We start from the raw sequence: 14326 nt of genomic DNA on the forward strand, positions 1-14326 counted from the left end.
CCACTGCTCCGGTCATGATCTCAGGGTCCTGGGATCAACTGAGTCCTGCATCAGGCTCCCTGCTCAGTGGGGAACCCGCTTCTCCCTCTCCCTCTGCAGCTCTCCCTGCTTTTGCTCTTATTCTCTCTGTAAAATAAAAAAAACTTTAAAAGAAAAAAAAAAAAAAGAACAGTTTCCGGGAGGAAGGGTTGCTGGAGACAAACACTCAAGGATGTACAAGTGTTACTGGACAATGGGGGGGGGGGGGGGGGCTGTTAACCAGACCAGAGGAAGTGCCTTCAGTACAGAGAGCAGAACACAACAGAAAGCCGTGGTAGAAGGAAAGCAAGCTCATCTAATAGGATAAACAATGAACGTAAAGTTTAGCACAGCCTCTGGCACGTGGCCCCTGCTTACTAACCCTGGACTATTGTTTAGGTGTTATTTATTTACAAAGCTCCCAGCACTGAGGGAACTATTAGCCCACAGGAGACCACCAACCAAAAATCTTTTTTCTATCAACATTCCCTGGAATCCAAAGGGAAGAGCTCTTTATTAAAGAAATAGAAGCAGAAGTTTCAGGAAATTTAGACTGATTCCAATGGGCCCCCTGAACTGCAAGATAGGGCCTTCCTTGTCCCTGTGCAGAAGGAAGAGCCACGTGACTCATTTGGGCCAATGGGCTGTGTGCACAGTGTGGCACGTGTCCTTCCGGGCTGAGGGGGTGAGAAGTAATCTTTCCAGCCCTGCAGTGACCCTGGAAGCCACCTGTGGAGATAGCAGCATCTTAGGACGGTGGTGCATTGGTCACCTTCACTGGCTGAGTCACGTGAGGAAGAAATAAGCCCGTGTTATGGTATCAGAGGCTCACCTGTTAGCACCGTATAACCTAGCTTTGTCCTGACTAATAAGCGATGCTTGCCTGGAAGCCAGGGGGCAGCCATCTGCAGCTGTGAGCCGGGGGGAGGGGTGTGGAGGGGAGAGAGAGAACGACAAGTACAGAGTCAGTGACAGGAGTCTACAGAGAACCAAGAGAGGCAGAGGACAGCTGGCTAGGTGTCTGGGTGATTCTTTAACTCCTGGTTCCACACCACCATGCCCTCGGGCTCAGGTAGTGGCCCCGCACCTGTCAACAAACTCCCCATTTGCAGCTGAGCTGTTCAAGTGACACTCGGACTGAAGGGCTTCGATGCAAACGCTCAGCGAGTCCCCTCCTGCCAGCCCAGGTTGGCTGAAGGACATGTGGACTGAGGCTCCCGGGCCCCCGGATTCAAAACTGGGCAATGAGAGGGTGGACTAAGAGACTTTTCCGAGCACCCGAGGGTTCAGCTCTCAGAGCTGAACCGAGGGGCAAGCAGCAGCACAAAGCGACGGCCCCTGCCATCACACGGCCCTCTGTGGGTTTCAGAGCATCACCACTGGGTCCACACAGCTATATTCTTTATGCCCATGTTTTGTTCGGGATGCGGGTAAAGGGGACTGCCCAAGGGCACCATGCCTCGGGCCTCTGGACTCGGATTTAGCCCGTGCCAACAGCAACGAGCAGGAGCACCCAGCATGCACTGGTGTTGGTCCAAGCACCTCGTACACGTTAACTTATTTCATTCTTCGAACAACCCTTAGAGGCAGGTACTAGGCAGCGTCCCCCATTTTAGAGATAAGCAAACTGAGGCACAGAGCAGTTAAGCCCCTCGCCCCAAATCCTGAACTGCCCAATGGTAGAGCCGAGATTCAACCTCAGGCAGTCTGGCTCCAGAGTCTCTTACTCAGGACGCTAGGCGGCCTCTCTAAAGGACATCCCAGGGGACACAAACTCCCCCGCCTCCAGGGGCCAGGCTTGTGGTGCTCTTGAGTGAGCCGGGACAGAAAGCACTGCAGAACCTGGTTAAATGCAGGAATGTGAACCCTCAGGTATCAGGTGGAATTCAAAAAACAAAACAACAACTAGATTTGTATATGAAATTCATCAACTTTTAAGAGTTGGACAATGAGTCGTGTTCTCCAAAAGCACGTTTTCTGACAGGTTCGTGGGAGGCACAGAATGCCAGCGGCACAGCCCCGTGCAGCCCCTGCACAAGGTATGATCTTTACACCGCGCAAGGCGCTTCCCAGGGAGACGGCTGCCACTGACTTTTCCAGGCAGACCCTGTCCCTGCGCGACCCGGGTCTGCACCGGCAGCACAGTGAGAAGACCCCTTCGGAAAACCAGCCCAAGGCAGTTCCTACGCGCTCAGCCCCCTGCACCGCTGTTGGCCGCTTTCCCTGGGTCGGCTAGTGGCTTGCGGGCGACGAGCACAATCCACGGCGTGGGAATGCATCACAGAGCGGCCCCCGAAATGCATCGCACTTGGCAGGAGAAACGGAAGCGCTGACCCCGTCGCGCTCAGCCGACGACTTGCTCACTCACCTCCTCAAAGTCATCCAGCTCCTCCAGCCTGGTCCGAACCTTCTCCGACATGGCGGACGTGGCAGTCCCGGCTTTGCCTGAACAGAATGGATTCCTGTCACACAGGCGGCTTTTTCCGTCCCCAACACCCCAAAGGCAGGCACCTCTGACTCTCTGCCTCAATGTGAATAGGGGGGCCAGGGACCAACTTCATTACAGACAACTCCGAGATCTGGAAAACCGCGTCCTTATGGAACCAAAGTGCCACTGGAAACATTTTTGCCCAGAAGCTGCCCCCAGAGGTCAGCAGACCAGCCTCAAAATGGACCCACACTCCATTCGGTCTTTATAAACTTCTCCCCAAATCATTTGTTTTCTAAAGAAAGGCAGACCAGAGAAGGACGCCAAAACTCCATCATGCAATTGTCTCCCACCAACAAAAGGCCCCCTCAGGCTTGGACTCGGTGCAAGACTGTCACATTCTGATATTAAAGCCACCACCTGGGCTTCCAAGGCCGCCTCCTTCCATCACCTCTCAGCCGATTCCCACCATCCCATCCGCGGGTGGCCCGGACAGAGGCAGAGGGATGTTCTCCAGGCCGCGAGCCAGCCAAGGGGTGAGGCTGTCTGTCCAGCTGGCTCTTCTGTCCAACAGACCCCATCTCAGAAATCTTTACCCATCTGAAAGGGGCTTCTGTTCTAGATCTGAGCTCCCCCTGCTCCTGCCCCTCAAATCCACTCTCAGGAACGGAAGTTCATTCCTTGCAGGCACTGGTTTCTTCGATCTGGTATTTTTTTTTTTTTAAGATTTTATTTATTATTTGACAGAGAGACAGATCACAAGTAGGCAGAGAGGCAGGCAGAGAGAGAGGGGGAAACAGGCTCCCTGCTGAGCAGAGAGCCCGATGCGGGCCTTGATCCCAAGACCCTGAGACTATGACCTGAGCCGAAGGCAGAGGCTTAAGCCACTGAGCCACCCAGGCGCCCACTGATCTGGTATTAACTCAAAGATTTGTCTGGGAACAGGCCGAGAGCACAGCGCAGTTACTTAATTACTAACAAATGACGACTTAAGTTTCCAAATAATGTTTCTTTTTTTTTTTTTAAACCTCATTTCTACTGTTCCTTTCAATTTGAAATATTATATAGAAAGGGCAGACACGCACATTTTAACAGGTAATTATAAAACCCTGTGCCCACCACCCAGCCCAGATATGGTCTTGCTTCCTGGTCACCGTTATCTTTACTTGATGAAATTCACCCGCGTCGTTACACAGAGAGCTGTTGCCCTGCTGTTTATTATTTTACAGTGTGTCAATACGCCACAGTGTGTTTCTTATTCAGCTGTGGACGGATGTTTGGGCTGTTTCCTGTTTGGGGCTACCATGAACAAGGCTGCTGTGAACATTTCTACATCCCCGGTACACACACACACGTGACTCGTCAGGGCCGTGCCCTCTCAGACAGGTACAGGAATCACTCACAGATGAGTTAGCATCCAGACTCTGATTTCAGTAGGCCCAGTAGGGCCCGAGACTCTGCATTTCTAATGACTGCCAAATGATGTCAATGCTACTGGCCCTTGGACCACACTTTAAGAAAAACACAGAATCTGGGCTAACTCAGTTGTTAATTGTCTGCCTTCAGCTCGGGGCATGATCCCAGGGTTCTGGGAGTGAGCCCCACATTGGGCTCCCTGCCTGGGGGGAGGCCTGCTTCTCCCTCTCTCACTGCCCCTGCTTGTGTTCCCCCTCTGTGTCTCTGACAAATAAATAAAATCTAAAAAAAAAAAAAAAAGAAAGAAAAACATGGAATTTGGGTAGAGTTGGAAAACACTTTCTGTAAAGGGCCAGATGTAAGTGTTTTAGGTTTTGTGAGTCCTAGTCTGTCCCAGGTACTCATCTCTGCCACGACAGCACAAAAGCAGCTACAGGCAATATGGGAACAACCAGGCATGGCTGGGTTCCAATAAAACTTTATTTACGAGCTTAAACAGGGGGCCAGATCTGGCCTGTAGGACATGGTTTGCTGATTTCTGATCTAGAGCACGTCCTAATAGAACTGCTGAGTTACAAGGTTGGCCCAACTTCAATTTTAATAGATACCACAAAAGTGCTTCACACTCCCACTGGCAGCATGAGAGCCCTCCTGCTATCCACTCTCACCAGCGAGTGATCTCGTCAGTCCTTCTGATGTTTGCAAACTGGCAGATATCCAACAGCAGAACTTACTTTTTCACGGTTTGGGGTCAAAGTTACAGCCCTAACTAACAAAGGCACCCCCGCTCCCCTGATGACTGAAGTGTTGCTCCCACCTGCAGAGGACGAGGGAGGGTGGCAGCCGCCACACTAGTGATCAGCAGAGAAACCACAGCTGTGCTCATCTGTACCCCAGGGGTTCATGAGCTGTGTCAGCTGCCTCGGAATCACTTGGGAGCGCCAAAAAAAAAGCACTTTGCAGGGGTGTCCTGCTGGCACAATCGGTTAAGCATCCAATTCTTGGTTTTGGCTCAGGTCGTGATCGTACATCATGAGAATGAGCCCCGCACTGGGCTCCGAACTCAGCACGGAGTCTGCTTAGGACTCTCTCTCCCTCTCCCTCTGCCCCTCCCCACCCCGTGCTCATGCTCTCTCAAATAAACAAACTTATTTAAAAAAAAAAAAAAAGGCAATACCTGGTTCCCACTCCTTGAAATAAATTCAGCAAGTGCAGTGAGGCCTGCAGTGCATTGTTTTAAATTTTTAAAATTTTTTTTTCAGATTTTACTTATTTATTTGACACAGAGAGATCACAAGCAGGCAGAGAGGCAGGTAGAGAGAGAGGAGGAAGCAGGCTCCCGCTGAGCAGAGAGCCTGATGCAGGGCTTGATTCCAGGACCCCGAGACCATGACCTGAGCCAAAGGCAGAGGCTTTAACCCAGTGAGCCACCCAGGCGCCCCCCACAGTGCGTTTTTGTTTGAAAGTCGCTCAGCTGAGCCTGCTGCAAAGCTAGTTTGAGGCACACTAGTCCAGAGATTCTGACCGTGTGTCGTGGCAGAGGAAAAGGAGGACTACGGTGTTTAGGGACCAGTGGCCACTAAGACTGTGACTCCCGTCCCCAGCGTATCTGCCCTCTCACATGGGGGGCGGGGTGGGGGGGTCAAGACCTAAGGCAAAGTAACGGGATCTCCAGAAAGGAGAATTTTAACGATTGCTCAGTGGGTGAGGAGGCACCAAGAGAAGACTGCCGCTGCTCTGTAAAATCAGACAGGGAGTGCCTGTTTTACTCCTAGAAACTCCTTTGGTCTTTCTCTCCCGCCTCCCCATTCATCCCCTAAGTCTGTATTCCAATCCTACAAAGTCCATGCATGACTGAGGAAAGAACAGCCTTACTGGAATTCAACACCAGACAGGATACCACAGACTGTTTCCTCTGTGAAATTATACAAAAGCTTACGGGAGAATTCCCCGTCGAGACAAAAACAAAAACTCACCTTTTTCAGATCCCATAAACAGATTCTGCAGAGACAAAAATAATTTGTTAGTATTTTAAATTGACTAGTTTCTTCAACAACAAAAACAAAAAAAAAACCCTGGAAGATACTTACTCACTCAAGGAGCACGAAGACAACATGACTCGGTGTTTTCTGACGAAGGCTACTTACTTACCCACGTGAAGAACAGAAATCTCTAATCAAAGGAGGAAAACGCAGCTCACTAGAAACGATGGCAGATTCAAATTTTCACACAATTCAGGACACTCAAAGTGACCCAACAAGTGGCACAATTTTGGGGGCACAGGTGTCGGGGGTGGCCTTCGGCTTACAGTCGATGAGCGTTTCACGGCCTTGGTGCTACTGACATTCCGGACTGGAAAAGCCGGGTGGGGTATGGGGCGGGCACTGCAGGACCTTTAGCAGCGTCCCTGGTCTCTACTCACTAGACGCCAGTCACACCCCCACAGCTGTGACAACCAGAAATGCCTCCAGACATTGCTGTGTGTCCCCTGGAGGGCAGAATTACTCCTGCTTGGAAAATCACCGCTCTCAAGTAACTCAAGGCTTTCAGAGAATCAGAACAAAATGCCCAGTCCAGCGATTCTGCCCGCAGCCCCTCACCCGACGCGAGCCCTGAGAGGAAGCAGGGAGGAGACGGATCAGGGCAGAGCCTTCCCACTGCCCACTGCTTCCTTCCTACTCATAGCCCCGATTTCTGACAGGCACACTGGTCCCCACTTCCCAGCGTCCTTCTACCTGTGTCTGGCCTGTGATGACCTTCAAGACAAATTCAACGGGGGCGCCTGGGTAGCTCAGTGGGTTAAGCCTCTGCCTTCGGCTCAGGTCATGATCTCAGGGTCCTGGGATCGAGTCCCGCATCGGGCTCTCTGCTCAGCAGGAGCCTGCTTCCCTCTCCACCTCTGCTTGCCTCTCTGCCTACTTGTGATCTCTCTATCAAATAAATAAATAAAATCTTAAAAAAAAAAAAAAAAAAGACTAATTCAATGGGGTATGTCGATGCAGGACTTGGGAGGGATCCTCAAACGAGCGAGGGTCCATCCTACTTTCCCTCTGCCTTCTTCCAACAACTTGGCCATGAGGGGACACTGGACAGAGCAGGACAGAAAGCGCTGCCATTCCAGCCCCAGACCACCCACCTCCTGGCTGCTTTTCAGGGTCAAGAGAGAAATGTCAGTCCTCCCTATGATACCAATGAGGGTTTTGGTTTAAGTTCCTGAACCTCGTTCTCCTCAGTGATACCAGTAACCCAGCCATGGCCCTGCTTTCCCTGGCCAGTCTCGGGTCTCAGCTCAGTGTCAACCACTCTGCCTTGTGGCCACCCAGAGAAACTGAACTTCCAGTTCTGGAAGAAAACCAGAGCCACGGCAAAAAGTACACCTTCTTGGGGGTCAGGAGGGGGCTCCTCACCACCTAAGACCTCCCCAGACACAGGGCTCAGCAGTTCAGTTCTCCCCCTGAACTGTGCCAGAGCCCAGATTCTTAACACATTTTTTGGGGCATCAATCAGCACAGTTTTCTCCCAACTAACACGGACACAATGAGGGGAAAGTACAGAGCCCGGGAGTTGGGGCAATGTTAGCTGTGATGTTGCGATCTATAAGAAATCCTGTTCCTGGCACAGAAGCTCCTACTACCCTTGGAAACCAAGGGATGAGAGTGGTAAAGGGGTCTTCTGTTAATTGATTTTTGGACCCACCTTACGGATGGAGACTGGTTTCCACGGGAAGCAAACAGGTGATCAAAGGATTAGAATTTTCAGTCCTACCCCCTGACCTCCAGGGAAGGGAGAGGGACTGTGAGTCGAATCCATCACAAATGGCTAATGATTTAATCCATCCGTGTCTATGCAATGAAGCCTCCATAAAAACCCCAAAGGACTGGGCTCCGAGAGTTTCCAGGTTGGTGAACAGAATGCACCCACCTGGTGCATTCCAGGCAGGACACCAAACTTCATGGGGACAGAAGGTCCTTTGTTTGGAACCTTGCCCTAGGTCTCTCTTCCAACGGACACTGATTTACCACCTTCAATAGCCTTGCAATCTGTGAGTGACCCCGTTTCCCGAGATCTGTGAGCCACCTAGCAAACGAGCTGAACCCGAGGAGGGGGTGGTGGGATCGGACACACTGTCAGATGGCCGGAAGCACAGCGGACAACCCGGACTCGTGACCCGCCGCTGAAGTGGGAGAGGGTGTCGAGGGACCAGGCCCTTTACCCGTGGGAAGCGATGCGGTCTCCGGGTATCTCTGTGTCAGAACACAGCTGAGCTGCAGGACACCTGGCCGGCGTCAGAGAATTACCCGGTGTGAGGGAAAATCCTACGCACGCCACGGGGGTTAGAACCGCAGGGACAAAACGATTACGGCCAAGTCCGCAGCGGGCCCTGGCTGAGAACGCACTGGTACTCACGATGGAGAGCTTTTCCGTGGTGGTGTAGCGGGCGAGGATTTCTCCCCGTTTGCTGGCCCAGGGCTCGAAGTCGGATCCTACGATGACGTTCTCGTCTCTGTCTCGTCTCTTTCTAGAGCTGTCCTGAGGAAAGGCAAGATAAGACGTCAGCCACAGTACTGTTTTAGTCTTTAAAAACAAAGCATAGGGGCACCTGGGTGGCTCAGTGGGTTAAGCTTCTGCCTTCAGCACAGGTTGTGATCTCGGGGTCCTGGGATCGAGCCCCACATCGGGCTCTCTGCTCAGCGGGGAGCCTGCTTCCCTCCACCTCTCTGCCTGCCTCTCTGCCTACTTGTGATCTCTCTCTGTGTCAAATAAATAAATAAAAACTTAAAAAAAAAATTTTTTAAGTAAAAAAATAAATAAATAAAAAACAAAGCATAAGCCCACAGTGACTGCAGTTGACCATAAGGTATTGCAAAACTGAGATTTGCTACGAGAGTCCAACGTAAATGTTCTTGCCAAATTAAACAAACAAAAACGTAAATACGTGAGGTGATGTGTGTATTAACTTCATGGGGGACGTGCTTTCATACCGTATACAAACAGCAAATATTCAGGGCACCTCGGCGGCTCAGACCATCACGCAGCCATCTTTTGGTTTCAGCTCAGGTCAGGACCTCACGGCGGTCGTGGGATCGAGCCCCGAGACAGACTCCATGCTCAGCGGGAGTCTGTTTGAGCATTCTCCCTCCCCTTCTCCGTTATCCCCTCCACCCACTCATGCTCTAAAATAAATAAATCTTTTTTTAGGAAAAAAAGACAAGGGACAACTGGGTGGCTCAGTGGGTGAAGCCTCTGCCTTCGGTTCAGGTCATGATCCCAGGGTCCTGGGATCGAGCCTCACATTGGGCTCCTTGCTCAGCAGGGAGCCTGCTTCTCCCTCTGCCCCTCACCCTGCTCGTGCTCACTCTCAAATAAATAAAAGCAATCTTTAAAAAAAAAAAAAAGAAAGAAAGAAAGAAAGAATCAAGGCACAGCAAATGATCATTTTTCAACCACCACAATGGCAAAGTTCAACTGCGGAGACTATCCCAGGCGGCAAGGCTGTGGGAAGACAGGCACCGCCGGCGGTGCTACAACGCTGGACAGTGACTTGGCGGCAGCTGTCAAAACCGCGAACCCACTGCCGTAGCCCAGTGATGAACTTCTAAGAAGTTACCCTGCGGGGCAGTGCCTGACTGGCTCAGTCGGTGGAGTGTGCGACTCTTGATCCCGGGGTTGTGAGTTTGAGCTCCACGTTGGGTGCAGAGATTGCTTAAACATAAAACCTTTAAAAAAAAAAAAAAAAGAAGTGGCGCCTGGGGGTTAAGGGGCTCAGTGGGTTAAGCCTTTGCCTTCGGCAGCGCAGGTTATGATCTCAGGGTCCTGGGATCAAGCCCCACATCGGGCTCTCTGCTCAGCAGGGAGCCTGCTTCCCCCTCTCTCTCTGCCTATGTGATCTCTCTCTCTGTCAAATTAAAAAAAAAAAGAAGAAAAAGTAGTAGTTACCCCACAGAAATCCACGTGCACGAGACATGGGTCTGTTCAAGGCACAGCATGCCACAGTCAACACGAGCGAACACCAGAACAGTCCATGTGTCCAGCATTAAGTAAGTACTACTTTTTTAGGATGCAAGGCAGACATTCAAAATAAGAAGATTGCCCCCTAAGGGGCACCTGGGTGGCTCAGTTGATTAAGCAACTGCCTTCGGCTCAGGTCATGATCCCAGAGTTCCAGGATCGAGTCCTACATCGGTTTCCCAGCTCCATGGGGAGTCTGCTTTTTCCTCTGACCTTCTCCCCTCTCATGTTCTCTTTCACTCTCTCTCTCAAATAAATAAAATCTTTAAAAAAAAAGAAAGATTGTTCCCTAAGTATGAACACAGAAAGCTCTCCAAGACACCCCAAGTTAAAAAAAGAAGAAAAAAAGTGGGCAATACCAGCCCAGAACGATCGTTCAGAGTGTGGATTCTGAAGTCAGCGCATCCACACTCTTCCTTGCCGGGGGCCCCTTTAGAACACCTGTTACATGGCAGCGTGAGCACTAGGGACACACTAAGAAAATGCCTGCCATGCGGCCAGCAAATCTGGTTACTGTTGTACATGTTACTCATACGGGAATGTGTGTATAAATACGCAGAAACTGTTATTGTAGATATATCCCTAAGAAAATACAAAGAAGGGGTGCCTGGGTGGCTCAATGGGTTAAGCGTCTGTCTTCAGCTCAGGTCAGGATTCCAGGGCCCTGGGATGGAGTCCCACAATGGGCTCCCTGCTCATCAGGAAGCCTGCTTCTCCCTCTGCCTGCTGCTTCCCTGCTTGTGTGTGTGTGCGCTCCCTCTCTAATAAATAAAATCTTTTTTTTTTTTTCCAAAGACTTATTTATTTGACAGAGAGAGAGACAGCAAGAGAGGGAACACAAGCAGGGGGAGTGGGGGAGGGAAAAGCAGGCTTCCCGCTGAGCAGGGAGCCCAATGCAGGGCTCGATTCCAGGACCCTGAGATCATGATCTAAGCTAAAGGCATACACTTAACGACTGAGCCACCCAGGTGCCCCATCAAATAAATAAAATCTTAAAAAAAAAAAAAAAGAAAAGAAAATACAAAGTGATACAAAGTGACTAAAGAGACACTGAAAACACTGATCACTGATGACCTCACAGGCGACCAAGAGGACGCGGGTTTCATTGGCAGTGCTTAACTCTCTTACATGAAAAATCAGCGACTTACCTACATAACTAAAAATAAATAAATAAAGGAATTATAAGGGTGAGATTAAAACCACAGATGAGTTTTGAAGTGCCTCCATAAAGAAAGGAAGAAGCTTCCAGGATCCGTTCCAGCCTCTTTCCAGGCCAAGTGGCCTCCAAGAGCTGGACCCTGTGGGCGGCTTGGGCAGCTGAAGTGTTACAAACAAAACGCCCCCCTAGCCCCTGTGGGACCCCTGCAGATTGAAAACAAAAAGATGAGAAGCTGCCGCCCCCCGCAGAACGGGCCACCAGCGGCCGTGTTACCGTGGCTGCGGGGTCCGCCGAGGCTGCGAACATGGAGAGGGGGTCGGTCCCATCCAGCACACTGCTCAGCGGGTCCACCATGGAGCTGGAGGACGACGAGGACGTGGAAGAAGAGCTGCCTTTCCGGCTCACTTTCTTGGTCTTCGACTCCGTGACCTGTGGGGAGAACCTGAGAGGTCAAGTGCAAGTTTCCCAAGACTTTTCCCGGAGAAATACTCACATGTGCTTTTGCTCATTCCCTTCGTTGAAGGGACCCTTGCTTGGAGCAGGGAGGCTCATCTTCTGTGACAAACGGACATGACTCAGAACCCTAGCTATGGAGGAAGGGAAAGTGCAGAGTAGGGGTGAGGAAGAGACAGGGCCATCGGGACCCGGGAGCTGAGCTCTAACGGCACCCCTGTCGGGCCCTCTTACCCAAAGTGTGTCCCTGGACAGGCAGCATCTACATAACCAGGGAGCAGCTCGGAAACGTGGACTCTCGGGCTCCCCTGGGACCTACTGCCTCAGAAACCCCATCTTCACAAGTCTGTCAGACCATCCACAAGGTGGTAAGGGTCTAGGGAGGGTCATGAACCGGGGACCGTGAGATCCCAGGGTTGTCACGCTCTGCACACAGTCTCAGGGGTGCTGCCGAGCTGTGTCATCACCGCAAAGCGGTGGTGAACAATGACGAAAAGGTTCCTTTTCGGAGCAATTCCCAATGCCACCTGCTGGTGGTCCTGAGGGGTGGGGGGCATGTGTTGGGGTGGGAAGCCATGTCTTTGTTCTAATCGCCTCCAGCTGTCCCCAACTCCAGATGATGGAACCAGAAGTGAACCCTTGAGCCAAGAGGATCCAACCAGTCTCTCTGCTGAAAATAGGACCACATTCCAGAAGGGCCAGTTGCCCTCCACTCCCCACCTGAAATGAGGAAGCTATGAAAACCCAGGGGCCAGGGGCAGAGGGACGGTAATGGACACTTTGGGACGGTATCCACAAGGAGGCAGAGGAAACCTGTCCTGAGAGAGAGAGGAGGATGGGATGTAACGGAATAACAGAGGGCTGGATAAAAGACAAGCTGAGTGGCCTTTGTCCCTGGTTCTGGGAAAGGGGGCTCTCATCCTTGGAGTGTCTGTCACTCACAAGCCTCCGGGTCATACCGGAGTTTAGCTAACGAGATGCCGCAGCATGGGAGCTGCTCACGACAAAGACCACGCCTGTGAGCACAGCCAGGTACTTTCAGCCTGACCTCAGGGGAGGGGGATGTGGAGGGGGTTCAATCACGTGGTCAAGGAATCACTCCTCCATGCCAATGTAATAAAATCCCCAATAAGAAGTGCGGACGCACCAAAGCTCAGGGGAGCTTCCTGGTTAGACACGATGTGTCCACAGGCAGAGGGCGCGGAGCTCCCTGTGGTCCCGAAACTTTCCGGACCTCAACCTAAGGGTCTCTCGGCTGGCTGCTTCTCACTTGTATCCTGTATATAAAACTGTAGGGACAGTAGTTTCCGGAGTTCTGTGAGTCCTTCCAGCCCAGTGTCGAGCCCAAGGGAGATCTCAGGGAACATCTGGATATGCAGCCAGCTGCTCAGAAGCACAGGTGGCCTGGGGTCCCCCAAATTTGCAGTAGGTGTCTCAAGCAAGGCCAGGCTTATTGGAGACCTCGGCCTAAACCCATAGGGTCTGATGCCATGACACCAACCTCGGGTGATGTGGCCAAGCACCTCCTGCTGGTGTGTATCTGTCACTCCATCTGTCTAGCATCTGTCCCTCCGTCCCCCAGGCTTCTTTGGGAAAGCAGCCCTCCCTGACTCTCAGCCCCTGCAGGGCTGGTGGGGTGGGCACTGCTACCAGCTCCCAGGCCGGGCACTACCCCACGCAGTCAGTCTCCAGAGTGGGTCCGGGAGGGACACGCAGCCCCGCTGGCAGAGAGTCTCCCAGATGCTGTGTCACTAAGCCGTGTGGTGCAAGCCCGGAGCTCGGTCTCCACGCGAGTGAGCTCCTGAGAACAGAACCGACCCACCAGCGGGTCAGTCATGGTCACACAAGCCCAAGGGGCCTGGAGGGGCGCTGGGGGGGCAGAAGCTCCATCTAAGATCTAAGGCCTCTGTGCATTCTCAGATTCTCAGCTGTTAGGAAACTTCACGTCCTTGGTATCCACCAGTCTGTGTCTGTCGCCCTTATCCCCACCCACGGTGACACACACACACACACAGCTTCTACTCCTTGCCGATCAAATAGCGCGATCCCCAAAGACAGGGACCATCTACACCCCTTGCCTGCTTTTGTTTTTTTTTAATCACTCACAAGTAGACCAAGATGCTATTCAGGGCAGCATCCTCTACGGGAAATCAGAGAGATGCTTAATGTTCCACATGGGCAAATTAAGAAGGTCCACATCAGGAACAAAGGCATCCCGCGCTCATGTCAGCCTCGCTAAGACGAGAAAGGGCAGAATGCACATGACGGTGGGTGAGGTCAACGTCACAAAAAAAAAAAACGGAAATAAAAAACGAGCAGAAATAAATATGCAAAACCAGCTACTGCGGGCAAATGGGAAAAACCCCAGACCCGGCCTGTAATTTTGTGGAGTGAGAGTATCAGGTAGGGAGCCCTTGGCAAACTTACAGTTATGGGCTTCAGTGGGTGATAGTCCCCAAACTCCAACGGCACAGCCTCCAGCCGGCATGATGCAAACTCAGCCTTGTAGTTCCTGCTCCTGGAATGCCTGGCAGATAGCAAAACCCACACAAGGATCAGCTGAGGAACACACTTGAACCGTTTGCTCAGACTTCCTCAAGGATACGGCAGTTTACAGCAGAATGGTACTTCTACCAAGACCGAGAAACCCTAAATAGAATTCTAACATTCAGTTCAAGGTCTAAGTAGCTGCCAAGGCATCCGGGACCTGTATCCAGACACCAGAACCAAGGGCGCTCAGTGACATCAAGTCAACTTCCCTCCCCGGCCTCACCCCCAAGACCACAGGGGCTTGAAGGAAGAGCTTCTCAAGAGAAGTGGGTGCAGGGAACGGAGAGATTGGG

The 14326-nt window shown here is 51.7% G+C and overlaps 1 protein-coding gene across 1 annotated transcript in view; it reads right to left on the reverse strand.

Moving 5' to 3' along the window:
- The window catches only part of VPS35L (VPS35 endosomal protein sorting factor like), a 120739-nt gene that overhangs the window by 100664 nt on the left and 5749 nt on the right, over nucleotides 1–14326 (reverse strand). The window contains exons 2-6 of the mRNA XM_045994207.1: nucleotides 13911–14010; nucleotides 11304–11459; nucleotides 8270–8392; nucleotides 5839–5863; nucleotides 2387–2463 (exon numbers count right to left, since the gene is read on the reverse strand). Of these exons, the coding sequence (XP_045850163.1) occupies nucleotides 2387–2463; nucleotides 5839–5863; nucleotides 8270–8392; nucleotides 11304–11459; nucleotides 13911–14010 (481 nt within the window). The remainder of the gene's footprint in view (nucleotides 1–2386; nucleotides 2464–5838; nucleotides 5864–8269; nucleotides 8393–11303; nucleotides 11460–13910; nucleotides 14011–14326) is intronic.

Source organism: Meles meles, chromosome 21 (genome assembly GCF_922984935.1).
Source record: "Meles meles chromosome 21, mMelMel3.1 paternal haplotype, whole genome shotgun sequence".
Classification (NCBI taxonomy): Eukaryota; Metazoa; Chordata; class Mammalia; order Carnivora; family Mustelidae; genus Meles; species Meles meles.